Source organism: Pleurodeles waltl, chromosome 4_1, assembly GCF_031143425.1.
Source record: "Pleurodeles waltl isolate 20211129_DDA chromosome 4_1, aPleWal1.hap1.20221129, whole genome shotgun sequence".
Taxonomy (NCBI): domain Eukaryota; kingdom Metazoa; phylum Chordata; class Amphibia; order Caudata; family Salamandridae; genus Pleurodeles; species Pleurodeles waltl.
The window spans coordinates 1012086094-1012113380 of NC_090442.1; the positions used below are offsets into that span (position 1 = coordinate 1012086094).

At 42.0% G+C, this 27287-nt stretch overlaps 1 protein-coding gene and 1 long non-coding RNA gene across 2 annotated transcripts in view; one reads left to right on the top strand and one right to left on the bottom strand.

Moving 5' to 3' along the window:
* ASB15 (ankyrin repeat and SOCS box containing 15) overlaps positions 1 to 19011 on the bottom strand; it is a 137864-nt gene extending 118853 nt beyond the window's left edge. Inside the window, exons 1-3 of the mRNA XM_069229878.1 lie at positions 18853 to 19011; positions 7978 to 8030; positions 7760 to 7891 (exon numbers count right to left, since the gene is read on the bottom strand). Of these exons, the coding sequence (XP_069085979.1) occupies positions 7760 to 7891; positions 7978 to 8030; positions 18853 to 18956 (289 nt within the window). The 5' untranslated portion in view covers positions 18957 to 19011. The remainder of the gene's footprint in view (positions 1 to 7759; positions 7892 to 7977; positions 8031 to 18852) is intronic.
* The window catches only part of LOC138288347 (uncharacterized), a 164497-nt gene that overhangs the window by 29130 nt on the left and 108080 nt on the right, over positions 1 to 27287 (top strand). The gene's annotated exons all lie outside the window — the stretch shown is intronic.

Genomic DNA, 27287 nt, shown 5'->3' on the forward strand with positions numbered 1-27287 from the left:
ACTTCTGGGAAAGCGAAAATATGGCCAAGAAGTAACAAAAAAGAAAAAGAGAAAAAAGAAGAAAAGAAAAAACTGTTAAAAACAGATAAGTAAGACTAGGGGGCTAAAAGGTGGGCTCAGCGTGAAACAGAGCCCAAAAGGAAAGTTTCAAGTCGCGCTGCAGCCCAAAAAACAGGTCGCAACCCGAAAAGCGCCCGTGACAGAAACGATCGTCCAAGACGCGGCCCGTTGATATAAACACGGCCTGCAAATGGGACGCCGCCGGTCTTCGCGGCATCACACATTGACTGATCAGGTGTCCCAGATGGACCAGCTTCGTCCTCGCTCTCAACACATCCGGGGGTGTATTCCTCACTGAGGACTTCATCCAGAGAGGTGGTGGCAGAATCAGGTGTCCTTTTCATGGTGACATTTGATGTCCATCATATAAATTGTAGGTGGAGGAGGTGGGGGCACACCACCAGTCTTGAGGACCGCCACCTGATGCCTGGCAGCCTCTTTCTGATGTCCTCCCATGTGTGTGGGTAACTGCCTACAGAATTGACCCTGTCAACTATTCTTTGCCAGAGCTCCATTTTCCTAGAGACAGATGTTTGCTGGACTTGTGCTCCAAATAGTTGTGGCTCTACTCTGATGATTTCGTCCACCGTGACCCTCACTTCATCATCTGTGAAAAGTGGATGTTTTTGTGGTGACATGGTAGTGGTGGACAAAAGGTAGGCACTTTGCAAAAAACACCTCTGTTTTCTGTGAAAAAATGTGGTGTTCACGTTGTGTTTTGGGCCATTTCCTTTCGTGGGTGCTATGCCTACCCACACAAGTGAGGTACCATTTTTATCGGGAGACTTGGGGGAACGCTGGGTGGAAGGAAATTTGTGGCTCCTCTCAGATTACAGAACTTTCTGTCACCGAAATGAGAGGAAAAAGTGTTTTTTTGGCCAAATTTTGATGTTTGCAAAGGATTCTGGTGATGTGTCCACGTTGCGTTTTGGGGCATTTCCTGTCGCAGGCGCTAGGCCTACCGACACAAGTGAGGTATCATTTTTTATCGGGAGACTTGGAGGAACGCTGGGTGGAAGGAAATTTGTGGCTCCTCTCAGATTCCAGAACTTTCTCTCAACGAAATGTGAGGAAACCGTGTTTTTTTAGCCAAATTCTGAGGTTTGCAAAGGATTCTGGGTAACATAACCTGGTCAGAGCCCCACAAGTCACCCCATCTTGGATTCCCCTAGGTCTCTTGTTTTAAAAAATGCACAGGTTTGGTAGGTTTCCCTAGGTGCCGGCTGAGCTAGAGGCCAAAATCTACAGGTAGGCACTTTGCAAAAAACACCTCTGTTTTCTTTCAAAAAATGTGATGTGTCCACGTTGTGTTTTGGGGCATTTCCTGTCATGGGCGCTAGGCCTACCCACACAAGTGAGGTATCATTTTTAGCGGGAGACTTGGGGGAACGCTGGGCGGAAGGAAATTTGTGGCTCCTCTCAGATTCCAGAACTTTCTGTCACCAAAATGTGAGGAAAATTTGTTTTTTTAGCCAAATTTTGAGGTTTGCAAAGGATTCTGGGTAACAGAACCTGGACAAAAGGTCCCACAGAGTCACCCCATCTTGGATTCCCCTAGGTCTCTAGTTTTGAAAAATGCACAGGTTTGGTAGGTTTCCCGAGGTGACGGCTGAGCTAGAGGCCAAAATCTACAGGTAGGCACTTTGCAAAAAACACCTCTGTTTTCTTAAAAAAAATGTGATATGTCCAGGTTGTGTTTTGGGGCATTTCCTGTCGCGGGCGCTAGGCCTACCCACACAAGTGAGGTATCATTTTTATCGGGAGACTTGGGGGAACATAGAATAGCAAAACAAGTGTTATTGCCCCTTGTCTTTCCCTACATTTTTTCCTTTCAAATATAAGAGAGTGTGTAAAAAAGACGTCTATTTGAGAAATGCCCTGTAAATTTAGTATGGTCACCCCGGAATTCAGAGATGTGCAAATAACCACTGCTCCTCAACACCTTATCTTGTGCCCATTTTGGAAATACAAAGGTTTTCTTGATAGCTATTTTTCACTCTTTATATTTCAGCAAATGAATTGCTGTATACCCGGTATAGAATGAAAACGCACTGCAGGATGCAGCTCATTTATTGGTTCTGGGTACCTAGGGTTCTTGATGAACTTACAAGTCCTATATATTCCTGCAACCAGAAGAGTCCAGCAGACGTAACGATATATTGCTTTCAAAAATCTGACATTGCAGGAAAAAGTTACAGAGTAAAATGTGGAGAAATATTGCTGTTTTTTTCACCTCAGTTTCAATTTGTTTCTTTTTCAGTTGTTATTTTCTGTAGGAAACCCTTGTAGGATCTACGCAAATGACCCCTTGCTGAATTCAGAATTATGTCTACTTTTCAGAAATGTTTAGGTTTCTGGGATCCAGTATTGGTTTCACACCCATTTCTGTCACTGACTGGAAGGAGGCTGAAAGCACAAAAAATCGTAAAAATGGGGTATGTCCCAGTAAAATGCCAAATTTTTGTTGAAAAATTGGGTTTTCTGATTCAAGTCTGCCTGTTCCTGAAAGCTGGGAAGCTGGTGATTTTAGCACTGTAAGCCCTGTGTTGATGCCATTTTCAGGGAAAAAGCCACAAGCCTTCTTCTGCAGCCACGTTTTCCCATTTGTTTGGAAAAGAACAAAATTTTCACTGTATTTTGGCTAATTTCTTGGCCTCCTTCAGGGGAACCCACAAAGTCTGGGTACCTCTAGAATCCCTAGGATGTTGGAAAAAAGGACGAAAATTTGGCTTGGCTAGCTCATGTGGACAAAAAGTTATGAGGGTCTAAGCGCGAAATGCCCCAAATAGCCAAAAAAGGCCTGGCACAGGAGGGGGAAAAGGCCTGGCAGCGAAGGGGTTAAAGAAAATGTCAATAAATGGTCTTCTCTGTTTCTTAGGTGGTGAGGCAGAACTGAAGCAAGTAATATGGTTGTTGTCACAAAAATCGTATATTTGCTTTCTATGCTTCCCTTAGAATGCCCAATTACCATTTTCTAATGCAGAAAACAATCTTCAAATCTATTTGGAATAATTAATCTCCTTGAGTACGTAATAATAAATTTAAAACACCAAGATAAATGAAGTTTAAGTTGTTCAGATTTTTACAAATACTATTTATTGTCCCTCATTATCATTCTCTCTCTCTATGGGAGTAGAGACCTCTGCCTCAACTCCTAATTTGATATTAATTGAAACAAATATGATTAAACCTTTCCATGACCAAATATATTATGAATTTTCAGTAGTAAGTTAAACAATGTATCACCAATAAATACAATGAATAGATTAGCCCATTTGGAATTTGCCTCTAGTTTCCATTTGAATTTTGCATCTTCTGAACAGGTAGCTCGTTGGTATAATGCTTATTTACAGTCAAGATTTAATACTTCTGAAATTCTTGGATTAATTCAGGTATCCCTTTTTCACCTCACGTATGCCAATGAAATGTCCATTTCTTTTTATGTTTTGCAAGTTCATTACAAATTCTCATCTGCTAATTATAATAAAAGTGACATTTTATGAAATGATGTGCTTAGAGTGTTTTAAAATGCATTATCAGTGGCTACAATTCCAGATTCAGGCATTCATTAGGAGGTTGGTGGTCTTCAGACCGCCAGCCTTGCGGTCGGACCGCCGCCAAAGCAGCAGTCCAACCGCGACATTATGACCGTAGTGTTACAGCCACGGTCAGACCGCCAGCATCGGCACTTTTCGGCTGCCCGACAGCCTGGCGGTCCCAATCTGCCAGGACAGCAATGCTACCACTGCTGCCCTGGAGATTACGACCCCCTCTCTCCGCCATGTAAAGGCCAGTGGAGACTGGGTGTCGGGGACCCCCTTGGCCAGCCCCGTTGCGCAAATCACTGTCTGCTCTGCAGACAGTGATTTGCGCGACGGGTGCTAGTGCACCCGATGCACAACAGCATTGCCTCCAGCTCTATTATGAGCCAGCGTTAATGTTGTTGTGTGTTTCCAGCTGGGCCAGCAGGAAACTATTAATAGGGGCTGTGGAAAAGCTGCTGCATAGGCAGTAACCCGACCACGGGCGTTTGGCGGACTGCCTTTTCCACCCGCCAAACTCATAATTAGGGCCTCAGTGTTATCATTACTCACAAATGTGGTCATTTTGCATAAAAAGTATCTAAAAAAGATATTAATGTGAATGAAACTGATTTATCCCATTGAAAGTGTATTGTACTCCTGACATGCTACATAAATCTGGTATTCTCCGGTGTACAAAATATTTTGGCATTTATTTCTTTAAATCTATTAAACGTACTGTTGATAAAATCGGTGAACTTATGATGCTGACAATTAAAGAAAATGTCAGTAAATGGTCTTCTCTGTTTCTTATACCACCCAAAAACCTATACCAACCCTAAACCCAAAAAAGTCCTTTACCACCCGATAAACCATACCCAACCTAACCCATAAAAATCCCCTTACCAACCAAAAACCTATACCCACCCTAAACCCTAACCATTCCCTTACCATCCAAAAACCTTTACCCACCCTAAACCCTAAAAATTCCCTTACCACCCAAAAGCCCATACCCACACTAAAACCTAAAAATAATAAACTTATACATATTTATATATATGTATAGATTTTAAAAATTACACACACACATATATATTTAAAAACTATATCTATATATATATATCTATATACATAATATAAATAAATATATGTGAAAGATGTTTACTTACCTGCAATATAGTTACATTTCCCACGATTTCGTTGTAAAAGGCATCCGTTGTAAATGCATTATCGCTGTAAAAAATTCCATTGTAAAAGCCTTTAGTTGTAAAGGCATTTTTGTTACAAAGCCTTCATTGTAAAGGCTTCTCATTCTTTAGCCTTCGTTTCTCATATATTTGATGTTTCCCATATATTTTATGTAACAGGATTAGTGATTTGTCCTGGGTTGGTTGTGCATGGTTATATTTCACTAGTACTGCTGGTATCATCGTATCATCTCTTGAGCCCAGTAGGGACTTGGATGGTTGTTCATTTTGAATGCTGCTATATTCTAATGCCACAGTGTGGACTACTTCACGTCCATGTGGTGTTTGCATACTCTCTTAATAAAGTACCAGCTAGATGGCTAAGTTAAACGTGCACCACTGACATCTGATGTGACCTTCACATTGTGGGTTAAATTCCTGGAAAGTCCAAGAAAGCCAATCCAGCCTTTCATTCCGCTGAGATCAATAGACTCACTACAGGGAAAGGTACTGCCATCCTTGAATGGATCTCTTCACTTCCCTCATTTTTGCTGTCACAATATTTATGACCATCCTTAGTCAAAACCATACAATCACCCATGGGCTTCTGTATGCCTTACCCCATTCTACTCTTCTCAGTGTTCTGAGGAAGATCAGGGATGATGGAGCAGATGTCTATCTGTGGCACATTGTTGTACTTAAAGACCATGGGTCCCTCGTGGCACTTTGAGGCCTGATGCACCTTGACAGGAGTGCAAGTCATCTTTTAAGAGGCAAACACAATTCTCTATTTTCCTCATTCTGGTTCCTGTTGGGTCTTGCTGTCTCCTATTTTCAGGAATAATGACTGGACATCAGTGCTTTCGGGGGCTCACACAACCAGCAGGTAGAATGCCAGGCCTCTTGTCATTTTAAAAGTTTGATCATCAAATGCCTAATGACTCATTCTCCTGTTCCTTTTTGGCCTGGCCTTCTGTCCACCAAGGGCTGTGGGGGCATGCCTTGCAAATCATTAGAATCAGTGGACCTAAGGTTTCCTAATGCCACCATAATTTGTTTTGATTGCTTTCTGCCCAGGGAGACAGCTGGGCAAATGGTTGTTTTGCTGTGGAGTAAGCCTTACATTGGTGTCCTAGCTATGTTCCCTTAGCTTTTTTCAATGTCTGCAGGATTTTATCTACCTGTATTTGTTTTTATCATTCCTAAAGTGACACACACATCAGAGCCTATTCACAAACTGCCTTTTGTTGTACGTTTAGTAGTGCTGCAATAGTATTACTCTCATACTACAAAATGCTATTCACAAACCTATTTGCAGTGGTCTCTGACTTGCCTGTTTTTTATGTGCAGAAATTCCCATCGAATGCAGATATATCCTCACATGTACACCTACATTTTAGTAGTAAATGTGAGAAAGACAGAGAGAGTCCCTGGAGAATGGGGAATACTTACTATTTAATGGGAGCAGTTTAGAGGGGAGTAAGGAGGGGTTAAGGGAAGGCTAGGGAGGGGTTAAGGAAGGGTTATGCACCCACCCAAAAAAAGAGCAATTCCATTCCTATTCACAAACTGCAATTCTACCTCTAAAGTTCTACAGCAAAAAGAGGACCTAAACAGTAGTAAATGTACTCCAGCTCAGACCCGGAGTAAGTGTAACACTGCCCATGGTCAACCAATGGTACTACACCACTGTTCAACAGAAACTAAAGGTGGCAGAGACCGAAAATAACACTCCGTTGGAAACAATGTAAATAAATTAATTTAATTCAACTTTTTAAAAATGTATATTCTTGCAATTAAAAAATAAAATAATTATATATAAACAAAAAACATTTAATATAAAATATGTTAAGAACCTTTTTAATTGGCCAATGCTGCTGCACGGTTTCCGCCTGCCAGCCTGGCGGAAAATTCATAATATGGTGATGGGGAGGCCGTCGGCTTCGTGGCCGCCTCCCCTATGCCGTATTGGAGTTCTGGTGGTCTGAACGCTAGATTCCTAATCAGGCCCCTAGTCTTCTTTGTCATAATCGTGATTACCCATACTCCCTGACCTTTTGGGATTGACCACAGTGGCAAGAAAGTTGTGTGGTACTTCAGCACATCTGTTGGGAGTTCCAAGGAGTTGGAAGAGCTAGAGATAGGATGTATATGTTTAAAATGTTGTATTAGCTAATACATATTATGTATTTTAAAGGAGCCAAACCTCACTTTGCATTCATTGGGATGGAGCAAACGGAGTGGATGTGGCGACTGCGCCTCATGCAGGTCATCATATCGGCCTACATTGGGAAGCAAATGAAATGGAGATCCACTGCTGCTTCTTACAGGGTGGCATCTTGTCTATTTTTTATGTCTGTTTTTTAAGTCCTCCAATCCAATCCAGCGGGCATACATCCATTACTAAAGGCTCACAAATGCAGTCCCCTGCTAAGTGGAAAAGTCATTAGCTTACGGACCAGAGAGGAAGGATCTGTGTCTCTGTGAGCCAGTTCTAAATGCTAACAAGCCAATGAAGAGGGTGAATAGCATTCAGCCAGCTCATTAGCTTTCAGAGCTTTGAAGAGGGACCATGTTTCGTTCTCCATTTCATTTCCAGGTGAGAAGCTCCTCTGCAATCAACACGGCCAGTACTGCTTCTATAAATAGAAACACACAACCCCAGATAACTCAGGGTCTGTCTAGCCTGCTCCTGTTAAAGCCAGCACCATGAAACACACATAACTACCTTATTTTAGGCTAAGAGGAAATAACAGTTATTAATATATTATGGTATAAAAATGTTACATTACAATCGTCCCTCCAATCACAATTAGCAAATAAATGACCTGCTATTCACAGGGGGCCAGCAAACGAAAAGCCATTTCACTAATTAATTCTTGATTCAAAACAAATTCCCAAATGTGCCTGCTTCTCTTCCCCAGGTCACATCAACATTTCTTTTAATTTGAAATTATCTCTACCTTATTGGTTAAATCGGTGCTGACTTACCATCCAGGACAATTTCCAGTACTTGCTGAACTGGCTGAACTGCGGCTTCATGCAGAGGAAACCAGCCTCTCTCGTCAGCTTCATCGAGAGCATACCGATGTTTAACCATGGTCTGCAGCTGAGATATTTCCCCTTAATAGAAGAAGAGAGGCCTATCAATCTCACTATATTCTACCAATCTACTGCCCACTACAAACTTGAGATTTCAGCTAACTTACCTTGTCTAACTGCAGCCACAATCTTTATGTTGTCTTCACTGGCAGGAACAAACCTATGAAACAGACAATGCAAAAAGACCATTGTTAGACTTCTCACAGACTTTCAATATGTTAAAATGCATAGGTTATTTTATAATACACTAACATTGAAAAGAGTGACTTGACTCACAGAATGATTCCAAGATTCAAAACAATGTGATTGACATACATTTCATTATTATTATAGATATATACAATGTTTATTATTCAGAACGGGCCCCTTTGGTATAATACCTTTATATACAAGCACTTTCTAAAAGCGAGTGCTGCTGTCTGGTGTGATGAAGGTAAAGACAGGTTGATCTGCACAAGAGGTTGCATCTAAAATATTCATCTATTCCAAGTAGAGAGGCATAAATAAGCAAGAAATCTTATTTTATGGAGTCATGCATTGATTCTCTAAACGTGATGATATTCTGACGGAACTATAATTATTTTCATATTTGGACACAACAATCATGATTAGGGAACACAATCCACCACTTGCAGAGATTTGATGGGGCGATCTAAGCTTCGAGGGATACTTGGTCATCCACTAATGACTCTAGAGCAGGACTGTCCACCATAGGGCTATATGGCATGATCCACGTCAGACTTTCAAGAAAACCAATACCTAAACAAATTAGTTTCATTAAGATTCCTTGTACGTAAATTTATCTTATGTGAATATCTTGCAGCTTGTGATGGATCTGTTCCTCCTTAGCCCCTTCCCCTGTGGCTAATCACATGTTCTGGTGTTTTTTACCATATTACCAGGCTACTCTGTGGACTGTGTTGGTGTTGTATAGTGTGGTGGAATCCCATGTTTCTGTCAATGGACTAAGTGGCACAATACATTCTATACTCAAGCTTTGAGGAAAGCCTTTGAGTACACAAGAAGTTCATTCAAACTGAGGGATGACAGGTCCACAGTCGCCCTCTGCCACTGCTGGATCCTCCCTCTTTCCGAACCCTCTCCACAGAAGGTATGCAGAAGACCATGAAATAATGCTCTGAAAACAATCCTGGGAGGAATTTACTTGACAAAGTGCTGAAAGTTCACCAACATCATGGTATCATCTGCTTCAAGCAGGCCAATAGGTCCAAACAGATGAGCTTGATTTGTTAACCCCCCTGCCAACAGCTAGCCTTGAGAGGCGATATCCCTGAGGTACATAGGCAAGCAACAAACAATACATACTTTACTAAGACTCTATGAAAAATAAACTTCTCTATTCAGCCATGTTTCTTAGGGTGACAAGGACCTTAAGTTCATCAGAGGAATCCAAGTATTTGCCACACATTTTCATAGTATTAAGCTATGACTAAAGTCTTCTACAGTGCAACATGTCGCCCCTGTTTTTTTCAGTTACAGTTATTTAGTACAGCCATTAATCCAAGTTAGAAGTGGGTCTGTACATTATAAAAACATATAGAATGAAAATATGAGACAGCAAAGGAAAGCATATGAAACCGACTATGGCTTCATTGTGAGGTTTCTGGTAAACTGCCTGGAACTTCACCCCCCCACAGCAACTGATACTGGGGGCCTTAGTAACATTGGAGGAACAAGTTATAACGGATTACAAAAGCGGCCCCGAGGCACCCCTTAGAAATTATGAAATGCCAGGGCAATCAGTAATTCTGGTCACACGTCCCCTGGCTACTTCTCTTTTTAGTACCAACATTTATCCCAGAGACTCCAGCTGTATTTAGCAGGTGAGATCTCATGTGAAATACACCAGACTCACTGTGCTTCTGTGGGACTCACATTTCTAATAGCACTTCAACTCCAGTAAGAAGCTAGATCGGAAATAAAGCATGACTAGTAATACGATATTCAAATAGAAATAAGAAGGAGAACTACTGCACAAAACATCTACAGCTGGTGTGTGATGAAAAATCTAGTTAGTAAAAAACCGTTGAAACTTTCTTGAAGAAATGAAAAGATAGGGTAAAACTAATTTCGAGGCAATGATACATCGGTATGTCCAAACGTTGCACCTCCTTGTTTTCAAAGACTACATGGGTAAATGCTTGACATGGTTGGTGTTCTCGAGCATGGAAATCTAGCAACGTAACGCCCTAAACAGGGTGGGATGACTCTTAGTATTACCTGATGGCCCTGCGGTGGGAAGGTCATTAGATCAGAGGTTTCCAACAGCAGAAGCAGAGAATACTCCACTGTCCAAAGCCGGGGCTTCCCCGACTCTAACTGGAGTAGCGGGCCACAAGCTTGGCAGGGTGGGAGAGCTGTTTATTTACACTGGTACTCCTGCTGTGCCAAATTCTAAATGAGCCCTTTGGTTATTTTACTTGGTTTGGGCCAGATTTCCTTCATCTGGTTGTTTGACAATTGGTACTTACCTTCTGCTGTGCCAAGAGTGTAATCAGGGGGACCACTTCATAAAATGGGGTAGTAGTAGTTACATGCTTTCAACATGAAGTTTTAACGATCATAGTTTTTTGTACCCAAAGTGCAACCACGGTGTAAAGGTTGTTATTATGTGACTTTAGTATTTATTAGTTTTGACTGGTTAGGTTATATTTACACACTGACACAGATTACACGCTGCCGGTAGAGGAGAGGTTCTGAGAGTGCAGGATTTTTTTCAACTTCTGTAATTTAGACTTTTTGTTGAGGAGCTCTAAATGTTGACATGCACACAAAGAGTTGTCACAATATGCTAAGGCTAAATTCAAATATTTGGCAAATCTTACAACTTGTGGGACATGAATTTGGCTGAACGCAGAAATTTAAAACAGGATTACATTATTGGAGGTTGATATTTTTGTACAGTCGATATTTTGGAAGTGGATGTTCTGCGTTTATTTATTTTTAGTCTATATTCTGACATTAAATTGCTATTTCCGTTAACTTGTTTTCCAGGAGGGAGTTGGCACTAGAGTCTGCCATCGCTGCTAGCTGTTCTGTTCCTGCTGGAGGGAGGGGTCGAGAACACTGTCTATTTTCGTCTACAGAACTTAGTGCTTGGCTTTGTGCCCTGCTGCCCTCCAGCAGATCCGCTTCTATCTCTGCTGCCCTTGTGTATGTACATTGTTATGTGTGTTGCTGGACACTCAGCTGTCAAGCACTTAAAGCATTTTTGCGTTGTGATTGTTTCCATTTGGCCCCTCGCTATTTTTAGGTTGTTGTATCTTAGTAGCAAAATTGTTTGTCACCTGGTAAGGCACATACTTCCCTAATATTCTTTACTAATATTTCAACACAATAAATATTTGGCTGTTCCATGTACAGTGGAAAATTGTGCTGTTGTGACGCTCAGTACACAGTTTTGAAAAATATTTGGGGAAGTGACAAGTGTTTGCTAAAGTCTTGAATGAACCGTAAATGACAGTCCTCTTAACACAGTCCCATTTCTCTGGCAATCATATTGCTTTGTGTGATAATGTCAGCTGGGGTTTTGCGGTGTATTGTGACATCATTCACCAAATGGCCCCTTCAAGCTACGAAGTGCCAAAGAATCTTTCATTAGTGTATTTACACTTTTAAAGATGCTCATAACATATGCCCTCGTGCCAGTCAGCAGTGGTTTCATCATGACGGTGGAGGAGTATCGCCCCAAGCCCACTGCGAACCCCATGTAGCAAATGTGAAAATTAAAATGGCAGTGAAATTATTTCATTGCAATTTAATTTTTTTACAGATGTGCACTGCAGCCTGAGAAATGCGGGGCATGTCCTCTGCTGCTGAAAGTCAGCATGGAGGGCTTGAGCAGTGGCTGGCCAAACACTCGAAAGTGTGCATGTCAGTTTGGCCAGCTGTATTGCAACGGCCACCCTGACATGCGCACTTTGAAGCTTTCCAACCCTAGCTGTCTTAGATAGCTGGGTGGAGAGCAAGCACAGGACTCCAAGGTCTGAAGGAGCATCCAGCCAACCCGCTCCATCCAACTCTGGCGCTTCCCCCATGCTGGTGAATAGCACGAGAATACATTAAACAAAGGGGCAAACCCTGTCACTCGTGGAGCTGGGTAAGTGAGTCAAAATTTCAAAACAGTCGCTGCGGGGGAAGTGTAAGCCTCAATTTCCATGACAGTAGTATAAACAAAGTCTCTCTAAGGTAGGGTTATGTAAATTGACTTTATTAAATATATACCTTTTTATTATAGTTCTTTTTTCCTTTATGCAAAACAAAGTCTTATAGTGCCTGGTTTGTCGTCTGTCAAATATACATATGCAAGAATATATATATATATATCAAAACAAATATATATATCTCAAAACAAATCCCTTTCAGGATTAGAGTGACGCATAAACCTATTGGATGAGCTCTAATGAGAGCAAAACACGTGGCAGGAGTTGCTTTTACTCATTCCAGGTTGGCTTGGATGGTATTTTACCAGTCCAAAGCTGTACTACTGTGCCTGGAGTGGTAAATGGCTTTTGTCATTTTACAGCTCGGCAAGGTTGACACTGTGTCAAACCTATGCTTAAAGACTTTGCTGTACAAATGGCAAAAGACTTTGTTCTTATCTAGCTCGGCGTGGACAGCACTGTGCTGATCCTATACTTAAAAACATTGCTAGATAAACAGACATTTGAGGTGAGCAAATCTAGAGTGTCCCTGGTGTTGCAGGGTGCTCCTTACTGGAGCTGCTCTCCACTTAAACTTGGGAACTACCCAGAGTTCTCTATTCTTTTTTGAATAATATATATATATATATATATATATATATATATATATATATATATATATATATATATAGGTGCTCCTGAAACAGATGTCGGCGCAGTGAAAGTGAATGAGTGAACTCAAAGTGCACCAGTAATATTTACAAATATATTCATGACCATGTGACTGTCAAGGCATACTTAATTCATGAGCGACACACATTTCTTGTGCACAGCTGTTCTTTAACCCAAACAAATTGTAAACAGTTCACATTTAAAATTGGTGATGTTTTGACCCCAGAAGTAACTAAGGCCCATATTTATAGTTTTTTAGCGCCGCATTTGCACCCCTTTTTACAATTGTATTTTGCACGTTTCTGTCGCTTTTGCGTAAAAAAATTACAGGAGCACCTTTACATATATAAATATATATATGTATACATAGATATAGATAGCTAGATAGATAGCTAGATAGATAGATAGATAGATGGATAGATAGATGGATAGATAGATAGATAGATAGATAGATAGATAGATAGATAGATAGATAGATAGATAGATAGATAGATAGATAGATAGATAGATAGATAGATAGATACTTGCATATGTATATTTTTAAAGTGCATCTGTATATTTTGAATGTTTTTAATTCTGATGTGACGTTGAATTGAAAGGTGACAAACAAGGCACTATAAGACATTGTTTTGCATAAAGGAAAAAAGATAATAGAATATATTTAAAAAAGTAATTTTACATAACGCTACATTATGGAGGCTTTGTTTATACTACTGCCGTGGACGTCATGGCTTACACTTCCCCTGCAGGGACTGTTTTGGATTTTTGACTTTGGGTTACTAGCATGAGAGCAGCTGCTGGATTTATTAGTAAAGCCCTTCGACTCGTGCCACAGACTGCAGAAGAGCACCAAGGATGCCGCACAGCCAGTGGGTAAGTACCATTTAATTTAATTTTATTTATTTCAAATGTTAGTGTAATGCATGTCAGTGTAGTGAGTTGGTTTGTGTTTACGATTATTTATTTTGGGCTTTCGGAGGGAGGGGTTGTTTTATTTTGGTCTTTTGGAGGAAGAGGTTGTTTTCTTTTGGTTTTTAGGAAGTGGCGGGTCACTTTCTCACCCCACCACTTTTAAAGGTTACCATCTGTCCTTGGTGCCAGTTGGCAGCACACGAGGTCACTAATTGTTGAAAGGAATTTCTCTCTGGATTTAAACTGGGCCAGTCTAGGAATCAAAACACATTTTGGCAAAAAGTCAGCCTCACATTAAACCCTGCTAGGTGTGTTCCCAGAATAAGGTTGTCTGGATATTGTATCACAAAAATATTGTGCCCTAAAATGTTTTTATAAAACTACTGCCCAAAAAGGTTTATTATGGAAACTAGACATGTCAATAGAAAATAGCCGTCATGTATATCAGATGATATTTCTGCATACAATTTTCTGACATTGAATTCTCTACAAGCAAGCCAGGGTGCAAGCCTCGTCCTCTTCAATGGGTGCGGGGGAGGGCCCCACCTCACACAGAAAAATATTTAAAAAATGGGTTTAAATGTTTCAACTTACAGCACAATACTTCAAATATACTGGTTGTCCTCATTCAGGGCTGAATAATCACGGCCCATCCCACCCTAAATACAGCCTCACAACATGAAACTCAACTGGAAGTTGCTGAAATGCCAATGTGGCTGGTAATTTTAGGAGGGAGGGGGGTGGGCAGCACACTCACACTCATTCATTCACACACGCACGGACATCCATTCACAACACTCATCAACATTCAAACATTCAAACATACACGCACGTACAAACCATTCATTTAAAAAACACACACACACTAACCTTCAGCTCGGAGGTCCTAGGAGGGTTGGGACTGCTGCCTTCCCTCACTGGCTGAGGTCAGCCAATGAGGGAAGGCAGCAGTCCCAACTTTGTCACAGAGTCTGCTGACCCCTCCCCACTCTGTGACAAGGTGTCACTGATTGACACTCGCCCTGAGCGCTTCAGGGCTTAAACCTGAAGCACCCAGGTCGAAGTCAATGGGTGACGCTTCCCCTTGTCACCGAGGGGAAGGGCCTCGAGGCATTTTTGCTGAGCTGAGGAGTTCACACCCATAGGAGCTGTGACCTCTTCAGCCCAGCAAAGTTCAGCTCAGACAGCCAGGAGTCTGCACAAATCGCGCATGTCTCACTCCTGGCTGCCTGATCCGGACATGAAGAGTGTCTGTCAGGCTGACCTTTGCTCAGCCTGACAGGCATTCTTCATGAGGGGCAAAAGGTGGGGGTGTGTGGCTGCTCCGCCCTAAAGGACAGGCCGCGGCTGCCAATGTGTCCATGGAAATTAAATGTGTACTCTAGAACTGAAAACACTGCTTATTAAAACTCTTAACTACTGCCTACATCAATAAGTACTGTTGTTCGACAACAATATATTTGTTGGGATGCAACTCCACTGCATCGCTCCGTGATCACTGTCCTTTGTCACTTTCCCTGGTTGTGCAGTCTCTGTTTTTTTTTTTTTTTTTTTTTTTTTTTACCTTTTCCTCCAATGGGTACACCAATCATGTGAACTGGCTGGCTACTAGAACCCTATTTTACCTCTGAAGACATACTATCCGCATGCCTGATATCTCTCAGCTTGAAAGGGCCCTTTACATGTTACTGACTTTAGTAGAGAGTGATATGATGACTCCATGACACCGGGAAATCAGTTTTCCAGTTCTGGGCTTTCCTTTTACTAGTAACTACTTTCAGCTGCGTTAGTGAAATTGGCTGAATGAAATCAAACCAATCCTTCCCTATCCAGAAAGTAGCGATTTGTTTAATTAAATCCCAAGACTGGAAACTGGTGTCCCGGTGACATGGAGTAATCTGGCCACCCTACTTTAGTATTGAAAGTGGCCATGGGCGTCTGCAGACATTTTTTCAGTGGGGGCATAATTTTAACATCATCCATCCTGTAACACTATGGCTGCCGTAGTGTTACGCTGCACTGTGAGCCTGCACACCAGGCCGCACCTAAATCTGGGGGGGCGGCAAGCACCCCCATTGCCCCCCTTGCGAACACCCACGAAAGTGGCCCATGGGATATCGCCTCACTACCTTGCTGCTCCCCACGATCAGTCTACACTCTGCTACCAATAACATTTTGGTTAGCCTAAACCACCCTGTGTAGCGTCCAGATTCTGATCTCTTTACGTCTTGGTCACTTACACTATTCCTCCTGATTTGACTGTCACTCTGCAAACCTAAAATTTTGTGAAGTGCCACCTCATGCAGCCAGAAGGAAAAGCTGAATAATACTGCTTAATGCACCTAATTGTAAGTATGAACACTGTAACAAGTCTACATATGTATATTGTATCTATATAAGTATCTATTTTTTCACATTGCTCCTCTCCAGCAAAAAACACCCAACCAGCCAGATGCCAGTGAATTTTGAGTATTTAATTTAAATTGGGAATTAAAAACAGAACCAGACACGCGGTCTTGAGCTGAAATGCTTTGGGTACATTATTATTCCCAAATTTCAAGTAAGTAGAAGAAATTCAATAGTATTGGCTTAGTTGCATGTTTTTGCTGCAGAGGAGCAGTATGAATAAATATTTGCATGATATCACAAACCTGCACACCCTAGCCACCTCAATAGGGAAAGAGTCTCTGGCAGTAGGATGCTCTGTTTGGATGAGTTATAGATATGTTTACGTATATATATATATATATATATACATATATATATATATTCCTATTTACTGGTTGTTCTGCTCCAATATCGAAAAAATCTACAGCAACTTCCAATATCGAAAAAATCTACAGCAACTTTCAACAAACCAACCCTAAGGATCTCATTGCCATCCTGTCTGCCATCAACCAAGACAAACAGTGGACCATCTGGAAAAAAACTTGCAGAGGAAAACACCACCGCAATCAAGAAAACAGTCCACTCAGAGGCCCCAACAAACCCATACCCCCATCACATCTATAACATGGGAGGACCACAGATCGTCACCCGCATCATCCTAGCCTCAATCAAATCAGCCACTTTTCCTGAATACTGGAAACATACAGCAGTTAACGCCCGCCTCAAAAAAACATCAGCCGACCTCAGTGATCCGAGCAACTTCTGACCTATCTCCCTGCTCCCATATCCAGCTGAAGTGATACAGAAGGCAATCAATAAACAACTCACCAACCAACTCAAACTGACTCTTCATTCTCAGGGGCTGACTCCCTACATCCTCAGTCCTATGCCTATATGCCTGCTCCAGGCCTGGATAACATACTGGGTGGTAAACTGTGCTATACAAACCTACATAACATTCTGTTTAATGTTTGAGAAACCTCAGGCAAATGTCTTATCCACCAAATTAAATTTGTTGTTCACCAATTCTATCTATTATGCTCTGCTGATGATGTATACTGCTAAAAGAAATGTTAAGACCACTGTACCAAATAAATAAATTAGAGTTTGATGTCTTCACAGGCACAGGAAGCATTTGTAGGGGTGGGCCAGCTGGTCAGAGTTTTGGAATAGATGTTCACACTTTAGATGGGTTGCCGAAAGGGAGCTATATGTGCTAGTCAAGTGATAGAAGTTTCGGAGAGTCAGGTCTCTGGATGGAACAATACCCGAGTATAAAATGGATGCGGCTGTATTTATTTTATTTGCTTTGATTTGATATAATAACTACATTTTTGTTGATAAGTGCTTAGGAACTACATAAGGAATGTGACGAAAAAGCTGCAGGGCATTTTTCAGTGCATGATTGGGGTCGAGGTTAGGATGGACTGTGTTGTTTTATACTTTTGTCTAAACACACTAATGTATTTGAATGCAGAAACAGACCCTCCTAGTCAAAGTCTCCAAACATTGTTTATTTTTTTTCCCATGAATAACTGTTGAGAATAGTGGAATTAAAACTACGGATGGAGGGTAATACAAGAGGGTGGCTGCTAATGCTTACATTATTGGTGTTTGTGTTTTCTTTTGCACTATGGAGTTGCATAGTGCTATAGACCCAATAGTGCTTTCTGAGCCACCTGGTTTCTGTGGGTGTCAAAGGAGGAGGGCAAATAGTGCACTATATAGTTACGTAGCTCACAAGTAGAAATTCCAAAGTGACCTACATGGCCAATCATTGATGGCTGTGAAGTGGCGTTTGGAAGGCAACCCTGATTCCCCCTTTAAGCTGTGCAAATGATGCAGCACCTTTACCTACAATAGGGATTTGTATCCCGCTACCTACAATAGGGATTCAGTAGGTGACCTGACCAGCGGGATATCAGGGTCAAGTGTAGCCAACTGAGAATTGGAAGAAAATAAAGACACACAGCCAATAGGAGACTGAAGGCAGAAGGAAGGATTGTATAACACATTCCTGCCGGGATTTATGCTGTCTGGTCAGCTGGGTCACAAAGCACTCTCTGTGTACTCATTCAATGCTGGCGATTGAGCGACAGATGGGATGGTTGAATTGACCAAAAGGTCACCATCAGCGAGTAGAGTCATATGTCACAGATTCTAGAGGCATAGTCAAACACTGTAGCTACTTAAGACCTTATGGTGAGATAGAGGATGTGCAAAGGAATCTGCAGCATTGTATAATGCTAATTTATGTGGTCCTATTGGGCAGGCTACACATCATACCTACATGTACCCCTTTCACAAACGTTCATGAAGATAGTGATTGGAGCCTTGGGCAGTGGGAGACTTCGAACAATTAGAAGCAGGCCCTACAGCCACTAGGTGATCCCAGGCGCAAGGAAAAATACAAGGTAGTTAGACGTTGTATGCAAGAAGTCATGCAGCATTAAGAACTCCATATCTCTCTTGGCTCAAAAGCTGTGTCTATCCAAAGCTAATAAATATTACAGAGCACAGCATAATACTGATGGCGCCTATACGAATTGGCGAAACAGGGTTAATAAAGGAAAAGACCCACGGCTGTAAATGATCAAAAGAGGTAATTCTGTGCTCAATGGTGCTACAAATGAAAGTATATGGGTGGTTAAAAACTCATATCATTAAGTTCAGGACATTCTCAATCAGGAACAGATGCATCACTTATATCCTTGCTAAGGAATGGCAGATTGGTTGATGACACACAGCTTCATACATAGATGAAGAAAGCTATCACTGAGGTGAACAGTGTTTTTCACTGAAACGTCATGACCTAACCTGTGAACAGAGGCTACATTTCTACTTTACCTTTCTTGATATTGAGACGATGGCAGTGTATCTGTGGCAATGGAGTCCTCAATGCTTCGCTGAATTTCGTAGGAAGCAAGCAACTCTTCATCTGTCTCATCCATTTAACTCACTAAGTTAGGGAGCTAAATCCTGTAGAAAAAGGAGTTTTTCTTTGGCTTCACTGAAAATAGAGAACAGATAAAGTCATAGCACATTATCAGAAATAGTACAGGATAGCATCAAATATTAATACCTACAAAGAAGTAATTAATTGATGACCACCGTTAACCCAACAAATTTGTTTTTCAAAGACAAAAACTGCAAAGACACCCAATGAAAGGGAAGTCTATTGGTCTCGCAAAACAATCACTGCCAGATAATCATGTACGGAGTGGTATGCATCTTTACATGTTTTGCAAAATACTTTAAAAACATACATTTTAAAAGAGATAGTAAATGCAGATGTCAATGGTTGACTTGAAGGCTGAGGTGTCCTCTGTTCTGCGCAGGCTCCTTTATAGAGTCACTTAATCACCACTCAACTGCCACGATTCATGCCACAACAGTAGTTCAAAAATGCTGGCTTTAAACTATAGGATAAATGGGGAACACTGAGAGACAAATAGATTATTAGGCAAATCAATAATTCATAATAAGAGAGAAGATAACATATAGTCAACCTCCATAAATATTCTAAGTATAGAGTCAATAGCACACTGTTTAGTGAAAAAGGAAAGGAAAATCTGACACATCCCAAAACTGGCACATTTTGTAGTTTCAAAGCATAGAGAATAATGCCCTTTGCAAGGTATGAAGTGGCACCAATTACATTGACAAAAAAAATCATAATTATAGAAATAGTATCAGCTAAAACAGTCTCACTATAGAACCCCTCCAACCCACCAAATGAATAGACTACCAGTCCCTTTCACCTACATACATGGGGAAATTACATTATGTGATTGAATAATAAAGTGTTTAAACAAACAAGCAAGCAGTATTAACCTTGAACATTTGCAACATTACACTGAGATTTCAAAACTCCAGCAGAATTCCTTCAAAGCACATTCAAATTAATGGGATTTGTAAAGTGCAAACAACTGCCTGAAGGCGTCAAGACGCTAATGACAGTTAGTCTCAATGGCGGGAGTTCAACCGGAGAAAACAGAATAAGTGGTTTTGGAAGTTTCCTTTAAGGAGTAAAAAGCCAGGTTTTTAAGGCCTGAAGGCTTGAGATTAAAAGGGGCATGTGAATTCGAATATCTACCTGCCACAACGAAAAAGGCTCTGCCTTCCCATCTTGTCTTACAACATTTAGGGACAATCACCTGATTATGGCTAGAAGACCGTAGCTGTCTGCGGTGGGGAGTGTACCAATGAAACATGGACCTAAGTCTAGCAGGTACCATATTATACAGTGTCTTGTGAACAATGCATAAGGCTTTAAAAATGATGCGCTGTCACAAGTAGCCAGTGGAGCTTTGCTATACCTCCCGAGAGTCATTGATATTTGGGCATATCACGAATCAGCCTAGCTGCTGCATTTTGGGTCAGTTGTAACTTGGCTACTGCAGTCTTACTGATCCCTAAATAAAGCATGTTGCAAAAGTCCAGCCCAGATGACAGTAATGCGAGCAAAACCTGCTTAACACGCTGGGCTAGGAATGTAAGGAAGCACATTCCTGAGAGTTCTGATCATCCAGAAATAGGTTAAGACTGTCCAGTTGACCTGAGGGTCAAATGATAGCTGGGTGTCAACGAGCACTCCCACATTTTTTGCAGAGTCTGTGGGTAAAGTGCCCAACTTTCCAGGCTGAATTGAGTTGTTCCAATTGGACCGCAGGCCACCAAAGATCAAGACCTCAGTTTTATCCTCATTTAATCTGAGATCATTTTTACCCATCCAAATGGACACTGCTTGCATGCAGTCTGTGAAATTAGTGGAAATGGCCTCCATATCTCTAATGATTGACACAACGATTTGTGAGTCATCAGCATATGAGAGAGCCTGTAATCCAAAATACCTTATAAGCTTAGTTAGTAGGAAAACATAATGATTGTGTAGGGTAGGGCTCAAGGATGAGCCCTAAGGAACCCTACATGGCAAGCTGATAGGCTCTGAATGGTTTTGATCCAAGATAACTGTCTGAGACCTTTCACTTAGGGAGGAAGTTAGGTGCTTTACTGCTGAATATTTAATTCCCATTTCCTTTAGTCGCTCCGTAAGCAGGGTCAGTGAGATGGTATCAATCAAAGGCTGCTGACAGAGCTAGAAGGATCAGTGCAGCAGCATTCTATGGAGCGGATGTTGTTAATTGCTGAAACCAATGTTGTTTTGGTCCCATGGTTAGTCCTAAACCCAAACTGTGAAGGGTCCATAAATTTATGTTGCTTCAGATAAGTCATCAACTGGGAACTCAAGGATTTTAGAAGGTACAGGCAGCAAAGAGATCGGGCGGCAATTTTTTAAATCAATGGGGTCCAGACTGGGTTTTTTGAGAATTGGTTTAACAGCAACTATTTTCATTAATTGTGGAAACCATCCTGAAGAAAAAGCTTTGTTCAGGGGTGTTGTTAAATGGGGAACAATGGTTGTGGCCGCAAACTGCAAAATAATGGGGGGACAAGAACCAAAGGGAGAGCCTGACTTGATATTAAGAAGAGGGTGTTCCATTAGCTCAAGAGTCAAATGAGTAAAGCTGGAGGGTGATGCTCTAGGATTATCTGTAGTCGTAACCTCTGATACAATGGAAAATATACAACAACACTGTAACACCTTCAGGATACATAATTAGTGCTAACCCTTTATCTAAAAACAAGAGAATGACATTACATCTTTGCACGTATCAAATACAATGGTGTTTTCAGAGCCATCCCAAGGAACAGGATAGTCCACAGCACGTTAATAATATAGGCAGAGTTACAACACTGCTTCAGAGAAATTGACAAAAATTATTGCATTTCATTTAAGCACAGCACCACAAAATAGTGCCTATTTAAAATATTTTATAAAAAGCAAAATACAGATTGAGAGAGAAATCATGCATACAGTACAACCTTTTAAAAACCATGTTTCTTCAGCTGCTAGTGCAACCAGGCCACAGGTTTAATTTAATTAGTTTAGCAGCCTACTTATGTTAACCTATACATACAAAAAATAATATTATTAATTATTAATAAATCAGCTCTTGCAATTCCTCCCTTTCATGAGTTTTGAAATCATCATAAACACACTAAACCTGTCAAAGCTATAATACATCATTATTATTTTTTACTTCTTTTTTCATGTCTTTTAAGACTTTCCATTCCTCATACATATGTGATTTGATATTTTCGAGGTCAATCTCTTCTCTCTTCCTTTACCTGGTCGATGTCTTCTTTTTATAACCATATTTTAATTGATCTTTTATGCAGAAAACTTAAAAAAGTTTTAGTAGAAGAAATATACAATTATACTAAGAAGGACTATATTTATGGGGGATCTTCATACTTACACCCACATCACCAAGCCTTTCACCAATCTTTGCTATTTCTTTTCCAATCAAACTAAACCATGAACCAACCACTTCCCAAGCACCATCCTATTCCAAAGATTTAGTTTCATGCAAAGCACTATATAATAATTAATTATTAAGCATGCTATTCTCAGGCACATATGTATGACACTGCCAGACTTTCAACACAAGGACACACTGCCTTATTTTGGGGAGAAACATATCTACAGTCATTCTATTTTGTATTGTCATCACATCTCTTAATAAATTTAAGGGAATGGACCTTCTACATCAGTAGCTGGTCGATCTACTAAAGTAGACAGCTTTCTAATCTTCACATCATTCAAAACCACACCAATAGAATTCAACACACCTAGTACATTTATAAGCACTTGTCCAAACCCATGTTTCACTCTTTTAAGATTCATTATCACATATATAACACACTTTTGGAAGAACTAATGCTAATAGCAGGAGCCAAACTTCCAATTACCTGGAATGTTTAAAATAAGCTGTTTTACTACAGACATGATATATGCCTCTAAATATAGGATCGCAACCCAAAATATAATGTCTACTAACTATATAATTACAACAGCACTCATATCAATCATTTCTGAATCATCCCAATCATTATGTTTCTCACACATTATCCAAATAACTCCCTTCTCTCCTGAAGTCTAGGATGTATCGTTGAATTGTACATTTTTGCATCAGCTTCTTCTTGCAGTTGAATTGCTCTCACTTATTCATAATTTCTACTTATTTCCACTCTCCTTTCATTAACTTTTCTAATACAATTTAGTTCCACGTCATTCAGCTTATATGCACTTCTTTCATTAGTGGTGTTAAACTTTTCATATAGCATAATGCATCTATTGTCATTAATCAAACCTAAAGTTTTAAATAGAGGCAACTATTCAAAAGGTGAATTGTAAACTGTTCAAAAGTTTTCTAACAAATCTTGCTCTGTTAGAATCGTAACATATACAATACAAGAAAATGAATAGCTTAACAGGAGGTGATTGTAGGTCACCCACTCTGTAAAAGAAGTTGGAAGAAAAATACAAATATAACAATTTGATTTTATAAGTATATTTTTTATATTCGGACACCAAAACTAACATAGGTATTCTTTTGATAGTGCTGTACAGGAACATCCCTATGATTTAATGTACTAACTGTTGCAGCATTTCTAAAATATGAATCTCTTTTGTTTTCACAAGTATGCCCAACAGAAGGGTATAGACTCACTAAACAAACATTTAAACAAGGAGAATGAAAATTATAAAAATAAATTTTAAAGCCAAAGGACAAATCACTATTAGCTATCTTCTCTGGAACCTTTCAAAAACAAAAACTGAGAGCCTCATTACGACCATGGCGGTCTTAAGACCGCCAGGGCCATGGTGGCGGTCGGACCGCCACCAATGTGGCAGTCCGACAGACACATTACGACCATGGTGGTTGCGCCACAGTCTGACTGCCAGTTTTCCTACACTGGAGGGGCTTGGTGCAGGTGCGCTGCCCTGGGGATTACGGGTTCCTTCTCCACCGGCGATTACATGGTGGTAGCCCTGCCATGTAAGGATGGCGGAGACGGGATGCAGAGTGCCCCTGGGGGATCCTGCATTGCCCATGCCCAGGGCCCCTCCTGGCCAGCCACATCGGGATTTTCACTGTCTTCAAATCGCAACGGATGCTGGTGCACCCTACGCACTACAGTATTGCTGCCGGCTCTATTATGAGCCTGTATCAATGTTGTAGGCTGTTTCACTCTGTTTCCGCCGGCTGACCCCGTGGGAAACTCTTAATGGGGCCACTGGGAAGGGGGCCCCACTGGCGGTAACCTGACTGCGGGAGTTTGGCGTCAGCCTTTCCCGTCCGCCAAACTCATAATTACCCCCTAAATCTCTAAAGGTGCATAAATTCAAAACAAGTTCTTCAAAATGTACCTGCAATTCTCATAATAAGTCTACATCAGTAGATGAAGGCATTTAATTGAAGAATCCAGTTTATAGGCTCACAGTAGACACAAAACTATCTTCAGCAGGATACCTAAGGTACAAATCAGCCTTCTTCAATATAGGCAAAAGCAATCAAAATGTAGGCATAAAAAGTCTAACTGAATTTTATGTCTAAGAGAGTTATGCAGGTACTCTTATAAAAACGCAAGAGGTCAAAAATCTCAAATCTTCTTCTCAGAGGATCAACAATTCAGCTTAATTATTCTATCAGGAAATTATTCAATGCTGATCCCCATCATTTTCACTTCAAGTGTATTCATAGAGGTTCTTCCAACAAAAATCGTGATACACTGCAATTTTTTAAAAGCATTGTTTCTTCAACTGTCAATGCAACCGTGCCAAGGGTTCGATTAAATTAACTTAGCAGCCTACGTATGCTAACTTGAACATACAAAAAAGAATATGAATCAATATTAATAAATTAGCTGTTATAATTTCTCCCTCTTAGTTTTGAAATTGTCATAAACACAGGGCACTAGTTTACAATAGTGCACTAGTTTACAATACATAGGGGGTCATTACAACATTGGCGGTAAAAGGCGCTTACCGCCGTGCAGAAGACCGCCAACACACCGCCGCCGCGGTGGGAGCCCGCCACAGCTATTATGACACACATCACGGAATCCGCCAAAATTCAGACACCCACACAACACCGCGACACCAAAGGTCAGCGATAAACATGCGGAAACAAATCCTCCACCTCCACGGCAACAGAAACACGCCCTTGCCATTACGACCTACGAATCCACGCGGCGGTCTTTCAACCGCGGTATTCCATTGGCGGTACACACCACCGCGCTCAAAATACACACACATATACAAAACACCGCCACATTGGACAATTCAAAATACACACACCTGATACACATACAAACAACACTCCCACACATCCAACACAATATAAAACACACACCCACATCACCCACAAACCACTACGACCCAAAATTAGAGAGAACGCCATAGAGAGACAGCACAGAATAGAGAACCCCATCACACAGAGGCACACTACACCATCACCCACACAACATCCACGCACAAAACACCACATGCCACTACACTCACCACACTATTCAACACATACACCACCCCACACCTCATCCACACCACCCCATGTCACGCCAAAGACACCCCGGCTTCTCTGAGGAGGAGCTCAGGGTCATGGTGGAGGAAATCCTACGGGTAGAGCCACAGCTATTTGGCTCACAGGTACAGCACACATCCATAGCCAGGAAGATGGAGCTATGGCAAAGAATAGTGGACAGGGTCAACGCAGTGGGACAGGACCCAAGAAATAGGGAGGACATCGGGAAGAGGTGGAACGACCTACGGGGGAAGGTGCGTTCCACGGTATCCAGGCACCACAGCGCAGTACAGCGGACTGGCGGCGGACCCCCACCTCCTCCCCCACAACTAACAACATGGGAGGAGCAAGTCTTGACCATCTTGCATCCTGAGGGCCTCGCAGGAGTCGTTGGAGGAGCGGACACTGGTAAGTCAAATCTTAACTATCATATCCCCCACCTTACCTGCATGCAATCACACACCCCCACCCTCACACCCTTCCCTATCACCCTAACTCCTCACTAATGTACCCATAACACCAACCACCCATCCCAACCCCAAGACCTGCATGACACAACTAAGCATGGATACCCATCACTAAAGCATGCCCACTGCACATACCCAGAACACCCCCCAACCATCAGCACACAAGCCCCCACACAGGAATGCCTGCACTGGGGTACACGCACACCCAACCATTGCACACCATGAAACACACACATGCAATAATCATGTACTTATACCCCGCAGGAACCCGAAGGAACGTCACCACACCAGAGGGTCCAGACAACACCACTCCACCCCCAGAAGAGGCCCACAGTGACGACAGCAGCTCTGCCCTACTGGATCTTGATGACCAGCCCGGACCATCGTGGGCCTCAGGACAGTCGGTTCCCCTTGCCCAGCCACAGCCCAACACCGAACTCCCACCCTCTGGTAACACCAGCACAGCACCCACCCAGCGGGCCCTTACCTCCCTACCCAGGACAGGTCAATCAGCGGTGTGTCCACCACTACAGGGCACCCAGGCTAACCCACTACCCCAACAACAACAGGGACCTGGGGGCAGTGGTAGTGGGCACACGGTCCAGGAGACGGAGGCACTGGAACACAGGGGAACTGGGAGGGCTGCTGTGCGACAGAGGGAGGACAGGCCAAGGGAACCTACTCTCAACAAGGCCCTCTCCTCCATCATGGGAGGATACCACCACTCCCAGGAGACGATGGCAACGGTCCTGGACAAGTTGCAGGAGACCCTGCATCTGCAGGAGGAGCAGTATTTGGGGTTCAGGGAGGAGCTCAGGACCATCGCCTCTGCCCTGGGCACCATTGTAGGGGTGCTGATGGACATTCAAAAGACTTTGAGGGACACCGTGGCACTCCAAGGGGCCCCTGACACTAGCCACGACGATGAAATGCCCACCACCTCCGCCGGCGCTAGTGGACAGGACGCCCAGCCACAGGACCACCACACCAGCACCCCACACCCTGCAGACGGACAACCACCACAAAAGCGGTCCCTGAGATCCAGGAACAGGACAGAGCAAGATGGCAAGACCCCCGCCAGGAAATAAGACTACCCTGATTGTCCCCCCACTATCCCACTTTGTTACCCTGTCCAGATTGGAACTGCCCCAGCTCCACTTCCAATGGCCAGATGTGCAATGTACCTGTGAGACTAATAGACTGGACTCTGCCATGGACATTCTTCCACCATAACCCATCCCGATTTCACAACCCCCCTTCATTTTTCTGCACTTAAATAAACACCCTTGAAACACTAATAAAACTGGAGTCAGTCTATGATTTTGAACTTTGTATTGTCAATTACAGTGTCAAAAAGGGTTACCCATTGGAAGGCCAACATACC